The 25,112-nt window shown below is 37.1% G+C and overlaps 1 protein-coding gene and 1 long non-coding RNA gene across 2 annotated transcripts in view; both read left to right on the top strand.

The window, feature by feature from the left end:
• The window catches only part of LOC141618074 (uncharacterized), a 276,232-nt gene that overhangs the window by 101,808 nt on the left and 149,312 nt on the right, over positions 1-25,112 (top strand). The window lies entirely within an intron of this gene.
• On the top strand, positions 1,280-5,520 carry LOC141618063 (pectinesterase 1-like). Its single transcript, XM_074435185.1, has 5 exons — positions 1,280-1,482; positions 3,229-3,574; positions 4,136-4,342; positions 4,650-4,891; positions 5,124-5,520. Exons 1-5 carry the CDS (start codon positions 1,322-1,324, stop codon positions 5,281-5,283), a joined length of 1,116 nt encoding a protein of 371 aa, XP_074291286.1. The 5' UTR covers positions 1,280-1,321; the 3' UTR covers positions 5,284-5,520.

Below are 25,112 nucleotides of genomic sequence, written 5' to 3'. Positions count from 1 at the left end.
AAACGCATGGTCCCATCCTCAGAATTATATCCGGCCGGGCATCATTTTGCCCCTCGTCATCTAAAGTTCACCCGATGGAATCAATTAAATCCTCTTGCTTCCTTCTTCTTTACTTCTTTACTTCAATTTCATACCCAACTAAGTCAAGCCAATTGCTCGGGTCACTTAAACACAAACCACGATGATTGATGATCGATCGTCGGAGATGGCGGTGCTGTTTTCTGGTGGTCGTCTTGGTGGCAGGCGCCTGGTCACCGTGGTAGAGGAGTATAATGGGCGTACAGGATGTTAATAAATTTGGTTATTGGTGGATGTAAATGGAGATTTGGGATGACAAAGTGTGACTTTGTTCAAGTCATTGGTTAACTCTTCACATTCTTTTATTTGATTCATTTCAATTTCAGATGTTGCCCCCATCTTCAATTTGAGTCCATCTCGTCTCATTCTCACCCGATCCGGTACCTACATGACAAAAAGATTGAAGCAATACCAAAATCCTGAAAATTCCACAAATCGACATTATTAATATAAATTGACAACCATATTATTTTACTCCATTATTGGTGAGTAATGCTAAGTCGAATATCAACTCTGACTAAAATAAGGGACAAAATATGGGTCAAAAATACGTAAAATATCGTCTTATCAGATTTAGATAGAAGAACAAATAATTTTAAGTCTTTTACATAACGAATCACGATGGCAGAGGTATTAGAACAAATTTGAAAAGATCTTTCAAATCTGTGAAACTAATATTCAAAATATATTTTAATAATTAATAAGTCAAAATATGTAAATTATACAAGAGAATAGTTTAGTAAACGTTCTCCACGCTTCTCATCTATTAAGGTGGGGAATAATTAAAGGTTCATTTCAATTACATTTAATGATGGTAATCATTGGTTTTCGTCTCTTTGTCAGATAAAAGAAAAGGTCGACAAAAATTTTTAGTGATGCGTGTGTATGTGCGCGCGCGTGCGAAAAGAGTATTAAGTTTTTTCTTATTCAGAACCTTAAGGAATTACTAGGTCTATTATTAGCTTATAACTAAAATTAAAGAAGTTGTTAATGGTAATAAAGGGGAAAAGTGTTGAATTGTCTGGACAACTATCCTTTACTTATATTTAAAGATATTTTTAGCTATGAATTTTCTAATATTAACCTTAAATTAATAACTATTGATTCTACGGTAGATATCTTATTTACCTCATATATTTATGGAGTTATATTTAATATTATAATATATATAATTACATACATGTTATCATAATTTTAAGAAATAAAAAGTAATTATACTTTTTTTAAAAATAAAATAAAAATAATGGCTATCCAATTCAAGAAAGAAAATTCAAGAAAAAAAATTAGGATAACAATAGTTTTGTTTTTAGTTAATTTTGCTTTTACCTCTAGTGCAACAACTTTCATACCAGCCGATGGCAATAAGGTTGAAAGTTGGTTTCAAGGCATTATTAAACCTCTTAGGTAAGAATAAATAATTTACTCATTTTATTTTAACTATGTCACAATAAAAGAGTATTTAACTATTCTTTTTCAAAAAATCATAGTCTAGAATTAACATTCCTTATCATTATGTAGACATACTTTCTTAAATACGCATAATATTTGATAAGGAATATAAGAAAATATCCATAATTTTAGCTCACAATACATGCACACATTTCTTCTTCAACACTACATTTTTCTCCTCATGCTTTTTTGTGTCATCATTGCAACTATAAGAGCTAACTGATTACCTACACATTTTTTATTTAATTTTTCCAAACATGTATACATCTTATATTATTTTTTTATTCAAAACTCCTCCATGTTCTTAATATTTTCATGATAGATTTCACCCATAATAGGTTTAGAAAAAAAAACTTTAATTTTCACTAAATATTAATCATAAAAGTTCGTTATTATTACCCAGAACTGACTTTGAATAAGAGGAAGAAAAAGGGTTATGATTAATATTCAAATAAACATGTGTACGTTTTTTTTTTGTCAAAACAAAATCTTTTAATCTTATCATCGAATACTGAAAAATATAAAAGGGGGCGTTTGGTTTGGGGTTTTCAAGAAAGGGAAAGGAATAAAACTCTCTCGTTCCCTTTGTGGTTTTTTTGTTAAAAAAAAATTTCCTTACCCTTTACCTAAAATCCAGAATAGGATTACCCCCAATCCCTCCAAATTGATTCCCCACTCCCCTCAAGAGTTTCTCATTCTCTTTCGGTACCACCTACAACTACTACCGGATCAACTCGAACATCAGCCATCAACCACCACCATTGACACCAACTACCTCCCATCCACCGTTACGATCACTGCCAGGGTGTCAACCCCTCCCATATTCGGTAGACTGCCTTGCTCCGCCGTTGCACAACCTAACACACACACCCAATTCAAAAACCACCACAACCCTTAAACACCACAACAACTAGAAATCTCTGGTCCACCGCCAAAACCCTCTTCGCCACCTACAAAAACAATAGAATTGGTGTTTACGTGGGTGCGAAGGGGGTTTCGATGGTAGACGTAGGGTTTCTAGTTGTTGTTGTAGCGTTAAGGGTAGTGGGTACTAATGTGTGTATAGGCAGCATTGGAGGTTGTCGTGAGCGAAATGGAGCGCCAGTGTGGGTTTGACCGAGCCGGTGGTTAAGGATGGCAGTGGGGGAGTTGTTGGTATTTTGGGTGGTGGCTAAAATTTGGGTTCTATTTTTCTTATTCCTTTTACAGTTATCACCAAACAGGTGACTATTTCAAACAGAGTTATATTCCCTACTTTTCCTTTCCCATATTCCCTTTCCTTTTTTCATATTCTAACCAAATGCCCCCTATATTTTAGAAAATAGTTGTAAAAGGTAATAGTTTGAAAATGTGCATATAAAAGTTGTATGTTATGGATTATTAGTCATTAGCTTGTACTTAATGTTCTTGTATGCACTTAATGGTGATTGGAGATTTGTAGTGGTTTACTTATTTTAATCTTATCTCACTACCAATGTCACCACTACCATCATTACTTTTATTAGTTTTATAAGTATTATAATTTTCTCATATTTTCAGTAATTGTTGTCATTTGTAATTATATACATAATAAGAAAAATTAATTTATTAAGAAATACAATTTAAATTTTTTGATGAATGAATTATATTAAATTGGTGCATGTAGATTATTTTATATATTTGTTTCATGTTTTGATTTAAATCATTTTTTTTTATTTACAGTTTACGGAAAGGTACTTTAGAACCTAGTTTAGTGGAAGCTGAAAATGCGGTTGAAATTATCAAAGTGAGAAAAGATGGTAGTGGAAAATTTAAAACAATTACAGATGCGGTGAAAAGTATTGATATAGGAAATACTAATCGTGTGATTATATCTATTGGTCCTGGAGAATATAAGGAAAAAATCAAAATTGAGAGATTCAAGCCATATATCACTTTCTATGGTACTGATCCAAAAAACATGCCAATTATATCCTACGCTGGTACAGCAGCCCAATATGGAACCGTGGATAGTGCAACCGTAATTGTGGAGTCTGACTATTTCGTTGGTGTGAACCTTGTCATTGCAGTATGTAACATACCTATCATGTTATTTTATATTTTTATTTTAATTGTATTCACCAAACTGAATAAATATTGATGATGAGAATCAGGAAAAAAATTGCAATTTATTGACCATGCATAATAAATGGTACTTTTTTTCACCAAATTTCTTAGACCTTTATAACTTTTTCTCACATTTTTTTTTGTCAAGTGTCAAGTAAAATAAAATAAATACTAAAAATATTTGTTTCTATTTAGTCAATTGACATAATCATTAGTTACAAATTTTGGAGGATGAATCACAAAATTTAGAAGGTAAGTAAATTATTTAAGTTAGTTTCACGATATAAACGACAAAGAAAAATTATATGAGGTGATTGTTACGCTTCTTCTAAAAATTTAATATTTGAATTTATTTACAAAAATAATTATTTAACTATTTATGATTATAGTACAATTGTATCCAAGTATATACAAATGTATAGCACAAGTTTGGGAAAAATATACAATCATCTAAATTACATAATGAATAGCTTTTTATTTAATATCATGCATGTATTATTTTTTAACTATGTTACATGTGAAGAATTCTGCTCCAAGACCTGATGGCAAGAGGGTTGGTGCACAAGCTGTTGCATTAAGGATTTCGGGTGATTCAGCAGCATTTTATAATTGCAAGTTCAAAGGATTTCAAGATACCATATGTGATGACAAAGGCGACCATTTTTTCAAGGATTGCTACATTGAAGGAACTGTTGATTTTATTTTTGGTGAAGCTAGATCAATATATCTGGTATCATAATATCTATCATTTTAGAGATCTTTTATTTTTACTAACATTAAAATAAAGTAAATTAATTAGCAATATCTTGTTAAGTATTGTTAGGGAGATGTTTTATAAGCACCATACCTAAACAAAAAGAGTTGTCTAAAAACAATTATATCTATAAATACATATATTTTCATACTTAAGGTACAATTATTATCAAAACCTATTACAATATGGAAGTTATTAGTCAATAACAATTGTAAAGGTAATGTATTGAATTAGTTTTTTATTTTAAAAATCTAAAATACTGGATATTTAACTATGACTACAGAATTCAGAGATAAGGGTGATACCAGGCGATCCACTCGCTTATATTGTTGCTCATGCAAGAAAAAATGCAGATGGCGTAGGTGGATACTCATTTGTCCATTGTAAAGTGACTGGAACAGGTCATAATGCCTTCCTAGCTAGAGCCTGGATGGAAGCTGCACGTAGTGTTTACTCATATTGTACTCTTACTGACGTTGTCCATCCTGAGGGATTTTCAGACAATCGGAGACCACAAATGCAAAAGTAAGTATTCTTATCCCTTGTATATTAAGTTTATATTAATATTTTTTTTTTCATTTCTACATATAGACTTTAATGATAACTTTTGTTAACTCTATCAAGTGTAACAATATGTTTTATATAGTTATTAACATCTATTAGCTTAAATGAAAACGATGCATAAATATCAAGACCCAAAATAATTGAATTTTTGTTAATATTGCGAAGCTCATACTCATATAATGTATTGTTGTAGGACTGTATATTTTGGAGAGTATAAAAACTCCGGTCCTGGTGCATCCGTCAAAGGGAGAGCTAAATTTGCCAAACAGCTAACTGACAACGAAGCACAAAAATTCATAACCCTTGACTATATTGAGGCTACGAAATGGTTGCTTCCTCCTCCAAAGGTGTAAAGAATTTTCGGACAATTAATATAGTTAACTAGTAATCTTTATATTGAGAAAGTTGAGTTATTAAAATATAACCATCAAGTTACATATTAACTATCTGAGACACTTGTTATAAGAAGCAATAGGTGCTTTAATAGTTAGATTTTATGTGTTCTTAATTATACAAGTAATTAATACGAACACATATTATTATACTAAGATACAAACCGATATTTTATTTTATTCATTTGCCAACGAAAATGAATCTTATTGCTATGTTTTTTATATTCATTATTGATGGTACTATATGTATATATAGCCAATTACACTCGATACGTCGCAAAAGCATTTACATTGTCTCAATACAATTTTGTGACTACTTTCGGATTTCCTTTCAATAACCCCGTCACAAATAATTTTTTTAAGTTTATAGTTTGAACTTAAAAACTAAATAAGAAATCAAGTTTACACATTTCTCTACTAATTGAATATAGATAGATAAATCATATCATTATATTTGTTGAGATAGTTTGTTTATTACCATTTTGTGACAATATATAAATAATGCAAACTTATTATTGTTCTTTCCATAAAATATTTTATAATGTCTATGGACATACTTTAGTAGATTGATCTTATAAAATATATTTGTCATTATTATGAAATATCTTGAAATTGTTTTGTTTAAATATTCGAAGAATATTATTACAATACTCTTATGTTATGAAATAGTTTTATGGAAGAGTTGTTGCTTGTTGATATAATAACTAAATTTTGTACCCATGCAAATAGACAGACTAACCTCGTTTATATCTTTTGAAAACTATTTATGTTGAAGCTTGGATAACAAGCATATTATAAAAAACTATGTGTAGAGTTAAAAGACGTGTCTTCATAGGGGCAGTAGTGAGTTCTACGCGCGTAGCTAGAAAAGAAATTTTGGGTGGAAAAAAAAATCTTCTTGTATCTTAGTATGTTTGCTAAGACCTCAATTTTAGATATTTTAGGGTAGTAGAAATCAATAATTTTAACTATTTTTTTGGCATATAGTGAATAGTACCGTTTACAATTATGTAGTTCCCCATACATAGAGGAAACAATAGTCCATAGGCTTAACATTAATGGCTAAAGATGGATCTTTCAAGAAGACAAATAACTAACTGTAGATACCTCATTTCTACACCTCCCGCCAAACACCCAGTGATGATTGGACCGCATGTTTGGTACCCGGAACGATTTATGACAGTCCATAAATTTATCGTCAAGTGATAGCTCAAATACTTGTGTCTATCCCTTGATCGTCATCTACGCGCCTATACGGTCGTTTTGACAGTAATTAGAGTTTATTTGGAGTACAGGTCAAAAACCACTTCATTTTATAAGAAACCGTCCAGAATGCCGAGTTGGAATGTCCTAGAATATTCCGGATATTTATTCCATAAAATTAATTTTATATATTTTGGTAAAATATATCCCGAAAATATTATTTTAAAGAATAAGGAAGTTGAGATCCACTACAATTCCCTAAAAGAAACGCGAAATTCTTTCTTCCGCAGGAGGAAACCTCTGAGGAAAGGATGCAGTACCTGCTGCGCCTCTCCGAAGGATCGCAGCAGCTGCTGCGCCTCTTTCCCATTTCTTTTCTGCGTATTTTCAGATTTTTCCGTGATTTGTTTCCAAAGTCTGAGTAATTCCATAACTCTCCATATTTTCTAATATAAATAGGGACCTTCGTCACACATATTTTTCACGCGAGTGTCCGCCCTTCTCTTTTCCATTTGCATTCTAAGACCGTGCTCTAAGCATTCGACGCCTACGTGCTTGATCAATCGACCATGTAAGCTCAGATCATTCTGAGTACCAGTCACGTTGCATGACCGACCAATTTGACCACTACACATCAATCAATTTAATCTAAATTCTTTTACGAGGGCACTTTCTACATACATTCGAGTCGAGCAATCACTATCAGTTAACTTAGTTAATCTTATTTCGTCAAACATGTAAGTCTGAGGGTGTAAATCCAATCTTTTTTTTATTGTATTTTATTTTTGTATCAATTAATGTAAGGTTTACGTCAAAAGTAGGCTTAAAACCGATTTCTAAAACACTTTTATTAAACTATTTTTACGGATTAACAGTGGGTAGACGTCGAGAAGAAACACAGCAACTGTTGCGCCTCTTCGAAGAGTCGCAGCATCTGTTACGCCTCTTCCAGAGGCTGCCGCAGTTCCCGCCTTTCTTCTTCTTCCTCGGTCCTCTGTTAATTCGTCCCCTTTGTCTTAATTTCTTAATTTCTTCCTTTCTTCCATCCATAATAATCTTTTACTATATTCTTGATAATTATCATATTTTATTTACGGTTTAAATCCCTTATAATTGATATTTGCGGGTTTTCACCATTAAATCAAACCCGGATTTTTAGAGACTCGATTTGTTTATATCAAGTTTCTGAAGTTCGCCTTTGTACATATTCTTATCGTTTATTTCCATTTTGTCACGCCTTTCAATTCGTTTCCGTCTTGATAATTTAACCTAGTTTGACATAATTTGTTTTAATTCGTCTTTAATTCGTTTTAAGCCGTTTTAACTCGCGTTTATTGCTTTTATAACGGTCTCATATGTTAATAATATGCTAAATCACTTTCACTTGAGTCAAGTATCGATAATCAATCACTAAATTCATCAACGAACATTAACAATTCGCAGTTCTGACTTCACAACCAGAACTCACCTAAGGAACAGACGCAGTGACTACTGCGCCTCTTCCAAGGGACGCAGCAATGATGCGCCTGTTCCGGGGTGAATTCTGTCCCTGAACTCCGTTCTTGCCTTGACCCTAATCCCTTAATTATATAATTAATCGACTATTAATCGTAATATCACCTCTAATCTGTCCATATTTTCTAATTTATTTTGTTTTCCTTCCTTTTCTTCAAAACGTCCGTCTTAAATATATTTTTGACGTAAATCGATCTAATTCATTGTAATTTATTGTAATTTTAATTATCGTTATTTATTGTATCTTATAATAGATGATTTACTTGTTCTTCACATGTAATTAATCCTAAACCCTAATTCGACATTAATAAGTGCTAATTATTTGTTCACCGGCTTAGTTAATTTTCACATGCTAGGATCAAAACGTTGGATGTTGCATTGCATGCATATAATTGACAACATATCAAATACGAACAATTTTCTTAATCATTAGTAGAGGCTGCTATCGAGGCGGGCGAGATTAGGTGTTCAGTAAAAGGACTTCCTAATACGTACCCTCGCCCCTTACTCCAGATCTCTGTGAACATCCGTGTTCATTGGTATCCACGAGAGTCATTCTAGACATAAAATGCTAAGGGTAACGAGTTCTTAGTGTTCATGTCACTACTTTGTGTCTGGACATGACACGATGTATTCGAACGGTTCCAATTTCCCATGAAAAATGGTGGCGACTCCACAAATGCAAACGCTTGTCCCAAGAGCCCCCGTGGCCCATGTCCACACTAACTAAAAGACAAAATTAAATAATACTCACTCCTATCAACATTAATGATAATCGTTACCTAAAACGAACGATCCACACCAATGGTAACATACGTTATTTGGCCAAAAAAATGACTAAGTTATCCTTAGACCCACTACCTATTGACAAGTTTGCTATCAAATTGCCCACTCACCCACCACCCATTTAACCCACCTAAACCCAATTAAAACATTACCAAGGCCCTTACTTATATCATGGTTTTGGCAAGAGTTGCAATAATTGATGGGAACTACCTTAAAGATGAGTACGTCATTTGCTCCTCTGACAGATGGTCAAATTGAAAGAACTATTAAGACCTTAGAGGACATGTTGCGAGCTTGTGCTATGGAGTTTGTTGGGACATGGGAGGATAGACTTGATCTAATAGAATTTTCTTACAACAACAACTATCACACCAGCACCGGGATGTCACCTTTTGAGGCTTTGTATGGGAGGAAGTATAGGAGTCTGGTGTGTTGGGATAATAATTCTGAAGCCGTGGTTTTAGGACCACAGATGGTACAAGATATGATTGAGAAAGTGCACTTAATTCGATAAAATATGAAAGAAACTCAAGATCGACAAAAGAGTTACGCGGATTTGCATCGCATGGGCATTGAGTTTGCAGTAGGTGACAAGGTTCTCTTGAAAGTGTCACCTATGCGGGCGTTAAGAGGTTTGACAAGAAGGGGAAGTTGAGTCAGAAGTTCATCAGCCCTTATGAGATTTTGAATCGGGTAGGTGAAGTAGCTTATCAGCTAGCTTTACATCCATCGCTTGATTAGGTGCATAATGTGTTTCACGTTTCACAACTTTGGAAGTATGTGAGTGATCCGTTACATATACTCCAGGTTGAGAATATCGAGTTGGATGAAGCTCTAACTTATCCTGAGGTACCTAAAGAGATATTGGATCGTAAGGTTTGCAAGACAAGGAATGGTGAGACAGTTTTGCTTAAGGTGCTATGGTCTAATCACAAAGTGGAAGAAGCCACTTCACTACTACAAATCCAGGCAACTACAACGCCCCTTTAACAACGAATATTCACGAAAATCACAATAGACGTTGTAGAATGTATGGCGCGAATTTTACTAAAATCAATTACAACGGGTATCGTTATAAAAACCGTTGTTATTCGTTTTAACAACGGGTCACACATAAACAACCGTTGTTAATAATTTGGCGCAAAATTGGCGCAAAGTTAGTGAAAAGTAATCACAACGGTTATTTTTGAAACCCGTTGTTAAAACTTATTTAACAACGGGTGTTTTTTTTAACCGTTGTTAAAACATATTTCACAACGGTTGTTGTTTAATAACCGTTGTCAATACCTTCCATACTATAAACCACACAAACACAAGTCTGCTGCAGCCACAAAACACAAACCTTAATACACAAACACAAACCCAGCAGCAGCCAAACACAAACACAAAACACACACTTTCTCATCGTCTCTTTCTCTCTTTCTCATCGTCGCTTTATCTTCTCGCCATCACTGTTGATTTCATCGTCTCTTTACGTACGTTCTGTAATTATCAGGTTTGTTTCATCGTCATTATTTTATTGTTCTAATTATTTCATTTCAATGTATGTGTTTTTATCGACCATTAGGTTCCGTTCAAAGATCTCGCTAATTATTTCATTTCCATGTATGTGTTTCTAATTATTTCATTTCCATCTTCTTTGGCGTCCTTCAAGACGGATCGAGCATGTTTTAGCGATTAGGGTTTGGAGAATATATTGAGATAATGGAAATGCATGTTAGTTGAGATAATGCAATGTATTTATACTAATGTGTGGGTTGAGTTGTTTTTTAATTAATATATATGTTAGGAAGTTGTGGCATATATGTTAGGAAGTTGTGCCATAATCAGATCTTGATGATGACTAATAGATCTATGGAGTTGAAAAAATGGAAGCAAATCAAACAAGCATAACTCAACACTTTCAAAATGATCATTTCATTTAATTTTAAACCAAATACATTACAAAGAATTATCGAAATCAAAAGATGTATAATAAGCGGAACAACCCCTAAGCGTAAAAGCGCTTCTCAACCCGCCACCAATCACGCCACTCTGGTATACCGCTAACTTCCGGGTCATTGGCTTCATATTTTGCAATAACAGATTGAATATATGCAAGGACACGACTTGCATGTGGAGATAAGGTTGGAAGAGTACAACTCAACATATCTCTCGGGCATTTTATGTCATGAGTAACAGCCGACGAGGGTATGAAGATGATGATGATGATGATGATGAGGCTTTGTTGACAAGCCGGACTGCTTCACGCCTCTTAATCCAATAATTCCGTTGATGTTCAAGGGATGCTTTGATTAATGGGTGTTGATCGGCGGGAAGCCCGGCGAGAACCTTCCCATCATCTTCAATCGTTTGTGTAAGCCATTCTTCGTTGTTGATAAAATTAGGGTTCATTGCCATGTTGTTTCAATTAATGAATATTAGTAAAGGATGCTTTAATATGTTAGTAAAGGATGCTTTAATATTTATAGCTAGTAATATTTAATTTTTTTTTTATTATTTTTTAAGAACAAACAACAACGGTTATTTACAAACAACCCGTTGTTATAACTTTCCCCCCCAAAATTGAGTCACACTTTCCACAACGGGTGTTTATACTTAAAACCGTTGTTAATATTTTTCACAACGGTTTTCTTAAGAAAACCAACCGTTGTTAAAACCTTTTACAACGGACGCTTTAACAACGTCCGCTTTTTTATATAACAACGGTTTTTGACCGTTGTTATAGGTTGTATCTGTAGTAGTGCTTGGGAGCCGGAAGAGGCAATGAGGGAACGCTACCCTCACCTTTTTAAGAAGGTATGTTTGGTTACGGGGTCGTAACCATTGTCTTTTAAGGGGGTAGGAGATAAGCGCATGTGTGTTTTTGGGTAGTTTTGAGGTTGGTATGTTTGTGTCTTGGTTAGTTAGTGTCTTTGAGTTAGGTGTTCTTTCAAGTTGCATGGTGTCTTTGTTAGTTAGTGTCTTTGAGTTAGATGTTCTTTCAAGTTGCATGGTTAGTAAGTTGGTTTGCATTTTGCTTTAGGTATGGTGTGAACTTCGTGGACGAAGTTTATTTTTAAGAAGGGAAGACTGTAATAGTACGCTTTTCTGGTCATTGCTTACTCGGTAGAGTATGCCATACTCGACCGAGTAAGTCGTCGTGTGTATCCTGAACAGGTTATTGTACATGGGCACTCGGCCGAGTACCTCAGGTACTCGACCAAGTAACTGGTCTGACGGATTTATTTTCGCAGTTTTGGATTAAAATATTTAAAGAAGTATAAAAGCATGATTAATTATTCTAATCATTTGTTAATAAGTTTCTCAAAACCAAAAACCACGTTTACTGCTTCTTTGACTATTCTAATCACTTTCAAGGCAAGGATTGTGCGATTTGGGGGTTTCTACATCTCTTTCCGCGTAGATCTAATAACTAAGTTTTATTCCTTTGATTAATTATGATTTTGATTGAAAGTATGCAAACCCTAGTTGGTTTATTTAGGGAATTTTGGGGGAATACTCCTTGTATGTGTATTATATTGATTTCATGATATTATAATAGGTGGGGACTTCGTAGAGGAGGCTTTCTAGCGTGATTGATGTGCTTGATTTGGATTTGCGATTAGGTAGGGTTTTTCTACTCAGTTGATCGCTTAATTGATTTAAGGCGACATTTATATTGATTGATTGGCATAACTATTGTGATTGTGGTTGATTGTGATATTTCTGGTTATTGGTTACTTTTTGTGAAGCCATTTTTGGGAGATGGTCTTCACACCCAAGTTCGCCTCTTGTGGCTCTCGTCACAAGGGGTATGTGCATATTAATGATCTGGGTTCGCTCGTTGCGATGAGCGGGGCTTAGGTAGGCAAGGTTGCGCTATCCCACTGGCGGTGTGGGTTATCTGTTGCGATGGGTAATCCGCCAGAGCTACACATTCCGGTTTGTAGTCGATTACTGGTTACTACTGAAGTTTGGAGGATGGTTACTACAGTTTGGATTAGCTTGTGTATTGGTTTGTGTTTATGATTTCTTATCTTGATTATGCAGTTGAGTGACAACGTTTATTGTTTTTTTTAAATGTAGTGATCCATTCAGGGATGGTGAGCAGTTGGTTTAGCAGATAGTGGCTCTGGATAAAGCTCAGGGGTTATGGATGGGACCGAGTCATCACCTTGCGTTTAACTAGCTTCCTCTGTCGCATAACTTACTTTTCTTTGGTTGTTTTTTCGGTTGTAAAAAGTTTTGTTTTGGGACATCAGTTGTATTTTGTTTTAAATAGTTTTGGTATCTTATAATAAACGGAAATTTCCCATGGTACCCTCGAACTTTGGCAGATTACACATGGTACCCCTCTTATTAAGTTTCTACATGAGGTACCCCTATATTTACGTTTTTCTTTCCCAGAATACCCTTGGCAGATTTCCGTCATAACACCGTTACTATTATTGACTAATGACTCCCTTTTTTTTATCTAAATCCTTATTAAATCTAACAAAACACACTTCAAGACTAAATGCCTAAATCTCACTCCTCTCCTCTACCACTACCACCACACCACCACCACCACCAAACTCTGACAACCACCACTCTCCCACCCTTAATCCCGCTCTAGTTAAAACTTATTCCAGCCCTATACCTCATCCTATTCAGCCCCATACACAACCACCAATCAAACAACCTAAATCTACCCTGAACCCGCCAACTTCAAAACCCGAAAAAGACTGAAAATGTGGGGTTGTTTTGGGAGTGTGGTGAGGGGTGTTTAAAGCTGGTTGTGGGAAGATGGTGAGGCAGATCTGGTGGCTGTATGAGAGCGGAAATGGAGGTGGTTGTGCCGGTGGCTTGAAGGGTTGTATGAGACACGTTGAAGGGGGCCAATGTGGGTTTGGAACACAATGGTTTTGCCGCTGGAATGTGTTTGTGTGAAGGCCCTTTTTGGGCTTTGAAGTTAATGGGTTATTCAGGGCAGATTTATGGTGTTTGACGGCTATTTATAGGGTTGATTTGGGCGAGTTATAGGGCTAGAATGGGGTTGAACTAGGGCGAAAATAAGGGTGGGGGAGTGGCTGTTGTCGGAGTTTGGTGGTGATGGTGTAGTGGTAGTGGTAGTGGTGGTAGAGAGGATGAATAAGATTAGGCTTGAGGTGTGATTGTTAGATAAAATAAGGATTTAAATAACAAAAAAAAGAGTCGCAAGTCAATAATAGTAACGGCGTGATAACAGAAGTCTAGCAAGGGTATATTGGGAAAGAAAAATGTAAATACAGGGGTACCACATGTAGAAACTTAAAATGAGGGGTGCCATGTGTAATCTGCCAAAGTTCAAGGGTACCATGGGAAATTTCCGTATAATAAATGTTCTTCGATGGTCTGTTTGATATGCTTTACCTCGAACAACCGAGATGGTAGCACCTTAATATGCTAAGGTGGTCTTGGTAAGGCACCTTGGTGTATGAGGGTGTTACATGGGTAGCGTTCCCTCATTGCCTCTTCCGGCTCCCAAGAGCCTTCTTCCATATTGTGATTAGACCATAAGCAAGACGGTTTCACCATTCCTTATCTTGTGCACCTTATGATCAAATATCTCTTTAGGTACCTCTGCATAAGTTAGAGCCTCATCAACTCGATATTCTCAACCTCGAGTACATGTGACGGATCACTCACATATTTTCGAAGTTTTGACACATGAAAAACATTATGCACCCAATCAAGCGATGGTGGTAAAGCTAGCTGATAAGTTACTTCACCTACCCGGTCCAAAATCTCTTATGGACCGATGAATTTCTCATTCATCTTTCTTCTCTTTACAAACCGCATAGCGCCCCGCATAGGTGACACTTTTAAGAGAACCTTGTCACCCGTTGCAAACTCAATGTCCCTGCGATGCAAATCCGCATAACTCTTTTGTCGATCTTGAGCAACTTTCATATTTTGTCGAATCAAGTGCACTTGCTTAATCATATCTTGCACCATCTTTGGTCCTAAAACCACAGCTTCAGTGCAATCATCCCAACACACCGGACTCCTACACTTCCTGTCGTACAACACTAAAAAAATGTCATCCCAATGCTTGTGTGATAGTTGTTGTTGTATGAAAACTCTATCAGATCAAGTCTATCCTCCCAGCTCCCACCGAACTCCATAGCACAAGCTCGCAACATGTCTTCTACGGTCTTGATAGTTCTTTCAGTTTGACCATCTGTCATAGGGTAAAACGTCGTGCTCATCTTTAAGGCAATTCCCGTCAATTAATGCAACTCTTGCCAAAACCGTGATATAAACCTCGCATCTCTATCTGACACGATATCCTTTGGTACTCCGTGTAACCGTACCACATGCTTCTTGTACCCAAGAGCTAGTCGAATCTTACTGAAAATATCTTTCATTAGAATGAATGAGCTTATTTTGTTAGACGATTGACGATTACCCAAATCATATTATTACCCTGCTGAGTTCTCGGTAATCCCACGATGATATCCATAGAAATCGACTCCGATTTCAATTCCGGTACCTTAAGCGACTTAATATTACCTTGTGGTCTCCGTTGTTCCCCCTTCACCCTCTGGCAAGTCAAACACTTAGCCACAAAGTCTGCTACCTCTTTATTCATACCGGGCCACCAAAAGGTCTTCTTCAAGTCCTTATATAGCTTGTCACCTTCTGAATGTACCGAATAAGGAGTGTAATGAGCCTCCGTTATAATCAACTTCCTCAAATCAGCATCATTAGGTACAAACCACTTCCCATCGAAGCAAACATTCCCATTTGTCTGGATAGAAAATGTCGAAAATGTACCACTCCCTACCCTCGATTTCCATTCCTGAATATTGGGATCAACTTCCTATTTTCTTTTTATGTCATCATAAAGTTCAGGCTCGATTTTCAATTCACCGATGACATCTCCCTTGCGAATCATATGAATCTCCATCTTAGTCATCTCATCCTTCAGTTTCATCAGTGGCATAGCAATGCATAGCGAGTGCACACTATTTCTATTCAAAGCATCTGCAACCACATTAGCCCTCCCCTCATGATAGATGATCTCCATGTCATAGTCCCCAATTAGCTCCATCCATCTTCTCTGACGCATGTTCAACTCCTTCTGAGTGTAGATGTACTTCAAACTCTTATGATCTGAAAACACCTGAAAGGTTTCCCCGTACAAAGAGTGCCTCCAAATCTTTAGACCAAATACCACGGCACCCAGCTCCAAATCATGAGTAGGATAGTTCTTGATACATGCATTTTATATAGTATTTTTAGGCCTTCTTATGCACGTATTTCTATGCTATCTTCGTAGTTTTATGCTACGAAATGCCCCGAATATGCTACTTTGGTTTGTTTTGCCTTATTTGCAGGAATGGACCTGAAAGTGGTGGAATCAAGCTTTTTATCGTCCGTCTTGCATGCATTTGGAGAAAGAGTGAATTCGGAGCAGAAATGTTGCTGCCTTGGGATGCGTGAGGTCATTTCGGGAGCTAAATAACCAAGTCAAGGCTGAAACTAACGACACATGTAGCTGGCTGAGTTAAAACCTCTCGATCGAAAGCTTTCATGGTCGATCGAGCACTTTTGGAGAGAAGTCGTCTTCGATCGAATGGGTTTTGTGTTCGATCGAAATGAGCTATTTAGGAGTTCCCCGATCGAGTACTTCTGTTACTCGATCGAGTGGTTTTTGCTGGATTTTGTTCGATCGAGCAGTTTAAAATAGCTCGATCGAGTAAATCTCTATTGGGCTCGGGCTTTTTCAGTTTTATTTCATTTTTAGGTCAAATAATGTGTCTTTCCTATAAATAGGAAAGACGACAGACACTAAAAAAATCACCAACTCATACATTAATCTTTTCCCTTTTCTCTCTGTTGAACGCTGCCTTTCTTCCGGATCTTATTTAGTAATGCTTTCTCTATTTTCTCTTTATTTTGCAATGTTATTTACTTCTTCATCTTCTGCTTTTATTATGTCTAGCTAATTTCTCTGCTAGGATTTAGAGGAATCAATGGATTGTTATTAATTGCTAATTAGTTACAGATCTTTCGCTGTCGTTATGTCTATGTTGTTAATCACTGCTTTAACTGTATCTAGCTATTTGAATCGATGCATTTAGCCTTTTAAAGCTTGGTAAGCCTTGACCTAGACCGGAAGGTTGGAAGGGGTGAGACCCGCAGTGAACAATAGGATGCTTTAGTGAGGGCGGAAGCTAAGCTAATAGTATTTTAGGGCGAATTGAGACCGGAAGGAGATATTCGTTGCCCCTTAGACTGACACATCGACTGATCTGTGACCTTAGCTGCAATTAACTGACATTCATTGATGACCCGACAATCCTAGTTTTCTCTCCCTCTTATTGATTTCTCTTAACCTATTCTCTTGCCTTAAACTCCTTTAGTTTAGTTTATTCAACTTAAAACCCCCAATTGTGACCTTAGACAGACCGAGTTGACAAGTAGATAGTGACCGCCTCCCTGTGGAGATCGACCCTACTTACCGCTGACTTCTGTTAATAGTACTTAGGTATTTATTTTTGGTAATGAAACGACGATATCAAATTTTGGCGTCGTTGCCGGGGAGGCAACTACTTTATTTACCTGTTTAATTTTGTCTGTTTTTAGCCTCAAGGAATTTTCCTTTGAGGCCATTCTCATCTTTTTCTTTAGTGCTGTTTTGATAGGTCCTACAGGTCCTACCTAGACAGTTTTAGGTAAAAGATCGTCAAAGGGATAAGTTCTCGCGAAACAAAAATCTCGCGTAATAAATAAAACCTCTCGATTGAGGAACTTCATTCTCCTCGATCGAGCAAATCTTCAGCCAAACCCCTCGATCGAACAAATAGAGTCTTCGATCGAAAACCTTCAAGTCAGCACTCCTCGATCGAGTTCAGCAGGGACTCGATCGAGCATCTTTGACCACCATAATCACTCGATCGAACAGAAAAGACTTCGATCGAGGATCCAGCCACTGAAATAGCTCGTTTTCTTCATTGGTTAGCTTTCGAGACTCCTTCACGCTTCCCGAGGCATAGTAATTCCACTTTAAATCTTCTATCTCCATAAATGCATGCTAAGGGGACTGAAAAAGGTACGATTCCGCTACTTTCGGGTCCATTCCTGCAATTAAGGCAAACCAAAGTAGCCTATTCGGGGCATTTTGCAATACAAAACTACGAGAATCACATGGAAATACGTGCATAAGAGGCCAAAAAGGACTATATGAAATGCACGTATCACATGATATCGTTATTTATGATGTGGTGTATGTTGTCATGTGAATATGTGCCCATCCTTAGGCATTTTAATACCGTACATATTTGAACTTCATTAGTGTTATAGTTAGAAGGTGATTAGTAATGTTTGTTAGTAGATTAATTAGTCATTAGTATAAAATGGTATTTGTTAGTCGGAATTGCAAACCATAGAGGGGCACCGAACCGAGTGCGAGCTAGTACCCGACCGAGTACAAGTCACTCGACTGAGTGAACCCTATCTGTAACACCCGCAATTTTCTAATCTCGCTTATTTAATTTTTGTTTATAAGATTTAAATTTTAATACTTATATTTACCGGTTTTGTACCAATCGTTAGGGCAGAGCAAAAAATCCGATTATCCAAACTGATCCGATATCCGATCCGTATCCGATCCGAATGTTTGGATATCCGATCCGAAAGTTAAGTTTGGTTTGGATATCTGATCCGAAATCTTTGGTTTTGGTTTGGATATGGATATTAGAATTAAAACATTTGGATATCCGATCTGATCCGAAACTATAGTTTTCTAGTATAATTTCGAGAAAATAAAATTTTATTTGATACAACAATTTAATTAATGTTTAAAATATTAGAGAAATACCTAGGTGGTATTTAAATTTTATGTCGAGAACATTGGAATAAGAATACTAAAGAAAATCATCATGTAAGACTCTGAATATAATCGTGTTTCAAACTTAATTTTAAAGTAAATTCAAAAGTATGGATATCCGATGGATATCCGCATCCGATCCGATTATTTTGGATACCCGAACATTGGATACCCGAACATTTGGTTTGCAAGAATGATGAAGGCATATAAATGCAAGGCATGAGCCATGGATCATTCGTCTACTAGGACTTCTTTCACCATCGTTTGCTGTAAAAGTGACCCCTCTTGAGGCACGATGAGTTGGAGAATTGATCTAAGACCTTTGTCATTGTCCGGACCGAGTACTAGCTAGACTTAGAGGAATAAAGGAAGGGTGGCATATTGGAAGAGAAGCCCCCAGGATGAGAAGATGACTCTGGACTTTGGTAAAAAAGTGGCTGGGCGACAATAAGGAGCCCCCAGTATAGAGGTGTTGGTTGTGGAAGGGATGTTAATTGAGGTTGGAAGGTTGAAAATTGGGATGGTTGATAATTGAGGTGGTTGAAAGTTGTGAGTGGGGATGGTTGTGTCCTTGAGGACTGCCTACGTATTCACGTGAAGTGAAATCAAACCAGATCGTAGTTCTGAGGTTTGGTTAATTTTGTTTGGGTGTTATAGTTGTATCCTTCTTATGTAAGAAAAGACTGCCTACGTATCCACCTGAAGAGGTGAAATCAAACCAGATCGTAGTTCAAGTGTGTGCCTAAGCTATGTTGTCAGGACCTTAAAGTGCATGGGTCACAAGGGTAATATTCCTTTAGTGACTCGAAGAATCGATTTGAGATAACTCCCTATGATCATAGACCAAAGAGGTATAACTAAATTTGTAAAAATTTCCTTGTCATGTGAGCACGCTTAGTGGACCCTAAGGATGATTTGGGTATGTCCCGTTCTGGGTAGCAAAGTATTTGAAGACTCCGTGTATGGGTCAAGGCGAAACTGGATTGGATATTTGGGAATGTGGAGCTCGGTAATAAGAGGCTTTGACGAACAAATCTCTGGAGCTTGATTTTGTGGTGTTAAGGCTTTATGGGGTTATGGCTTGTAATATGGCTTGGAAATGGAGTCTCTTGGCTTGATGTAGCCTGAGCACATAAAGGTAGGTTAAAATGACGTGGGATCAAGTTTCCATGTCTTGGCCCTAAAGGATGGGTATATTTGAAGAGCTTGAGAAGATTCTCAAAATTCCTAACTATCTCCCTGGTAACGGTCTCGAGAAGGACTTAGGGTGTATGATGTGTGAAAGGCTAAGTGAGGGCGCTAGATGACCATCTTCATCAATGTCTTGATTCTATATAGACTTCAACAGTGTTCCGTTTGGCACTTGGATTTCAGGCTTGTTCTTGATTCAGACTCAGATTCTTGGTCTAGAATATATCTCAGATTTTTGCTAAGATTTTTTTGATTCAGGTTTTTGAGGATAACTTTAACTTTTGATATTGACTTGCTTGATTGAACCTTGTTCTTATGACTCTTTTGTCTTTGATTATGGGCATAATTGCGGCCTTGGATATTGACCTCAGTTTCTCTTGATTGAGCCTTTTGTCTTTGATCATGGCTTGTATCGTCTTGGATGGATTTGGGTCAGACTAGCACCTCTTGATGTGAAACGGGTTGGTCTTTTAGTAACACGGGTTGTTTATTGTGGGGAATGGGCTTGCCTTCCGTCATGGATTGTAAACAAGGGTGGTGGTCTGGATTCGTCCTAGAATCTCTTGTGATAGGCTCGTCCTAAACTGGGGTTATAGTGAGGTTTCTATTGCCAGACATGGAATAGGTAAGAAAAATGAACACGGAGTCTTAGGTCCTCTACAACATAGAACGGAACATTATTTAAATGCACTCACATCGATTAACATATTGTTGTTCGTTTTAAAAAAAATATCTCAAATCAATTCTCGTTGTCACGGGAAATGGTAAAGGAGGAGATAGGATAGAATATGTGGAGTGAAAATTGTATTTTTATTGAAATGAAATATGAATGTATTTAACATAGACTTGAGAAGTGACACGTTTGTCGCGTACCTGTCAAAAATACCAACTGGCTCTAACTAATATAGCTAGGGAAGTCGGGTCGAATCCACAGAGAGGTAGGAAATTGTCAGCTAAAACTAGGTTCGTCAAGGTAACCAAATGGGGAGTTTTAATATATGATTGTCTAAACTAACAAGAATAAGGAAAAGAGAATAAAAGGAAGGAGATAAACAGATAAAGAGAAATAGCTAAGACAAACGGTTCACCATAATCATCTGGTCAAGTAATCTAGGTCTCAGGTTAATGCTAATACGGTCTAAGGGGTAGCGAACGTCACCTTTCGGTCCTTAATTCACCCTAGAGTGTAAACAGCTTAACTTTCGCCCTCACTGCAATACTCCATTGTTCACTACTAGTCTCGCCTTTTCCAACCTTTCGGTCCAGGTCAAGGATCACTAGGAATTATAGGTCTAATTGCGTCGACTCAATTAGAAAGATACAATTAATTGTAGCATTTAACCAACAGAGACTATACTAGCATTAACCCGATAATTTGATTACTCTCCCTTCATATTATGGATCCCCTATAGTCTTAGCCAAGGGAATTTAGCTACTCGTGACCATCGAATTAACAAAGAAAATGATTAGATAATTTAAACTAGACATAACGATGAACTAGTACGGATTCAATTAAAACAATTAACAAGAGGGGAAGCAATTAAAACAGTAAACAAGATTGAGAGTAAGAATAGAATGATATTACCAATCGCAAATTCCAAATCCGAGTAGTAAAATGTAAAGGAGGAAAAATCCAAGAACAGTGACCAAATGTTGAATAAAACGTCAGGAAGGAGAAGAGAGGAGTAACGTCGTTCACTCCTCCAGTCTTATACTAGAAAAACATCCTAAAACCTAATCTATGGACTAATTACAAAAGCCCATAATAAGATTAGGCGGAAATTAACTAAAGCGCACGAAACCTCTCGATCGAGTAAGAGTAATCTACTCGATCGAACAAAATAGGCACCAACTCACTCGATCGAGTAAGAACAACCACTCGATCGAGGACTGCTTCCAAAAACTCCTCGATCGACTCCTTAAACTGGTCGATCGACCAATCTTGAGTATATAGAGCATTCGATCGAGCAGAAAACCACTCGATCGAGCTATGTAGGCACGTTAAACTTGAAATGCTTCCCGAATCCCGCTCACGCGTCCTCCAAGTGTTGGATTTCCAAGCTCCGGTTCCTTATTCTCCATGAATGCATACAATTGGGACAATTTAGGCTCGATTTAGCTCCTCTTCGGTAAATTCCTGCGAATTACATGAAACGAACCAAAGTAGAATATTCGGGGGTATTTGTAGCCAGATGCTACATAAAAAGTACGGAAATGCGTGTAAAAATGAGGTAAAAACCTTATATAAAAGACACGCATCAAATCTCCCCAAACCAAACCTTTGCTTGTCCTCAAGAAAATATGAATGCAACTAAGGGTAAACAATGGAACGAGACCAACACATCAGCTACAAATCACCCACTAGAACCAATTTAATGCAACAAAATGACAAAGTGGCAAATGAGAAGTACAAACGAGTTAAATCAATGTTTCAAACTAACTGAACCGTCGACCTTGCAAGATTCAAAAGATATCGGACCCTCATGGGTCGCTCGTCACTCGAAATTAGGCACAAGGTGAGTATATATGTGAAAGATAGAAAGAACCAGGACACTCACCTAACTCGACCTATAAGAACATGCATGCAGTTAACATGAATAAAGTCTCTACAACCGTACATATGCATTCCAACCATACTAATGACCAAGACACATGCCGAGGACTTACATTTGGGTAAGTGAGATAATGGGTAAGAAGGGGCTAAGATGAATTTGGATATGTGGGGTTGGTAGCCATGCTAGCAACAACGGATCCAAATAAAAACTGCATCCCAACTTCGTACTCAATAAAGCAAGATGAAACGGTGCAAAACCATGCACTAAGCTCACGAACACCAAAAATTGTCACTCCCCATAAGATATTAATGAGACATGGGAGTGAAAATTATTCACAAATTTTTCACGTATGATTTTTTCTCTTTTCTTTTTTTTTCTTTTCGCTTTTTTTTTTTTTATTCTTTTTTTTTTCGTTTTTTCGTTCCATTTTTTTTTTTCAACAATTCAACATTTTTTTTTCTTTCTTTCTCTTCAATTCTTCCACCATCTTCTGAAATCCGATGAAATAACCATATTGCAATAAAACATTCCAATAACTACTCGTCACTAGCTTGGCTAGGGTAGGAAGTATAATAGAAAGTAGTTAATAGGACAAAAGGGCAATTTGGTTATGTGAGGCTCATGGGTAGATGAAATAAAGGGGACTGCCTCTCCTAACATGTGTCACCATCCACAGACCGAATGCATACAGGTATTAAGAAGACTAGACTCATGCTTATGCAAATTGATGTTACATGCCTTAAAGAGAGTACTACTCACATCCTAAATGAAACCGGTCATGAATGTCACCAGTTTATAAAGCTCTAACCTCAGAATGTAATGTAGCTTGCCGACATATTGAATCAAGTCTATTCGTTCAGATAAGAGAGAAACAAAAACTCGTAGATTATGCACATAATCATGCCAACTAAATGTCCAGAATATGCAAGGCTCAAGTAAGGGTTCAAAGTAGCGTCAATGTTCAAACGTTCCGACTCAAATTAAACATGAAATTTTTGAAATTTTTTTTTTTTGAATTTTATGATTTTTATATGATTTTTTTGAATTAATTAAAATAACAATGCATGCGAGAATAAATAAACGTGCAAGCAAAAATGCAAGAAAACATGCAGACACAGATATGGATGCATACCTCCCCAAACCAAACCGTTCAATGCCCTCATTGTACCAAAAATAGGGAAAGAAATGGAAACTAAGGAGAAAAGGATGAATTGAGTCGGAAAACTTACAAAGCGTCATAAGGAGGGACCTCCCCAAACCGACCATGAACATGGGAGGTCAAAGAAAGTCAAACAGTAGCTCCATAGACATAAAACAGCGGCTGGAAGTAAGAACTACTCGATCGAGCAGTTGGGACAGCAAGATCGAGTGATCTGCTGCATGGAAGGCCTCGATCGAGTAGAAAATCACTCGAGCGAGTAAGCGTGGGTTGGACCTGAGTCGATCGAGGACCATTGTCACTCGATCGAGTGAAATCCTCCTCAAAAGGTGCTCGATCGAGCACTAATCCATTCGATCGAGTACCGAGACCTGCAAAACACGCAAATATAGCAAGGAAATGCATGGGAAGTTCGTAAAACAGCGTCTAAAGTTCAACATAAAGTTAAAGAAAAATAAAAAGTTCAACAAAAGTACAATAAAACAGTCCGGGCTGCCTCCCGGAGAGCGCTGGTTTAAGAGGTCCCGCACGACCTTTCTGGCATCAATTAACTGGCGCGTCAAGCTCGTCGAAGCGCAAGATTTCAACACGATTGTCTGCTTCATTCGCCTCGTGGTAGTGCTTCACATATTGGCCATTCACCTTGAATCTATGACCCTCGGAATCTTCAAGCTCCACGGATCCAAATTTAGTAACAAATTTATTCGTATAAGGACCACTCCACCGGACTTGACTTGCCAGAAATAATCTCACCGGGCATTGAACAATGACACCTTTTGCCCAACATGAAACTCACGAGGTAAGATTCTCTTGTCATGCCATCTCTTCGTCTTTTCCTTGTAAATGCGCGAGCTGTCATAGGCATTAAGCCTAAACTCTTCCAATTCATCTAGCTGCAAAAGACGATTCTCACCACACAACTTAGGATCATAATTAAGCTCACGAATTGCCCACCAGGCCTTACATTCCAATTCAACAAGTAAGTGACACGATTTCCCATAAACTAGCCTATAAGGTGATGCACCAATCGGTGTCTTAAAGGCAGTTCTATAAGCCCATAATGTGTCATCTAACTTAAGACTCCAGTCCTTCCGTGATTTAGAAACTACCTTAGACAAGATCTCTTTCAACTCGCGATTAGAGACCTCTACCTGACCACTAGTTTGGGGATGATACCCCAAACCACGCCGGTGTTGGACACCAACTCTAGACAGTATGGAAGTGAGTTTCTTTTCTTTAAAATGCATCCCCCCATCACTAATGACGACCCTAGGGACACCAAAACGGGGGAATATGATCTTTTTGAACATTTTTATCACGGTCTTAGTATCACAATTGGGTGAAGCAATTGCCTCAACCGATTTCGACACATAGTCTACAGCTATTAAGATGTACCTGTTACCTTTACTGGATGGGAACGGTCCTTGGAAATCAATGCCCCAGACATCGTAAACCTCAACCTCTAAGATACCGTTCTGTGGCATCTCATATCTCTTTGAAATGTTCCCTGATCGTTGTCAAGCATCACAAGCTGAAACAAAAG

This window comes from Silene latifolia, chromosome X (genome assembly GCF_048544455.1).
Source record: "Silene latifolia isolate original U9 population chromosome X, ASM4854445v1, whole genome shotgun sequence".
Lineage (NCBI taxonomy): Eukaryota > Viridiplantae > Streptophyta > Magnoliopsida > Caryophyllales > Caryophyllaceae > Silene > Silene latifolia.
Note: the sequence above shows the minus strand (reverse complement) of the source record. Positions and strands in the feature narration are given on the sequence as shown.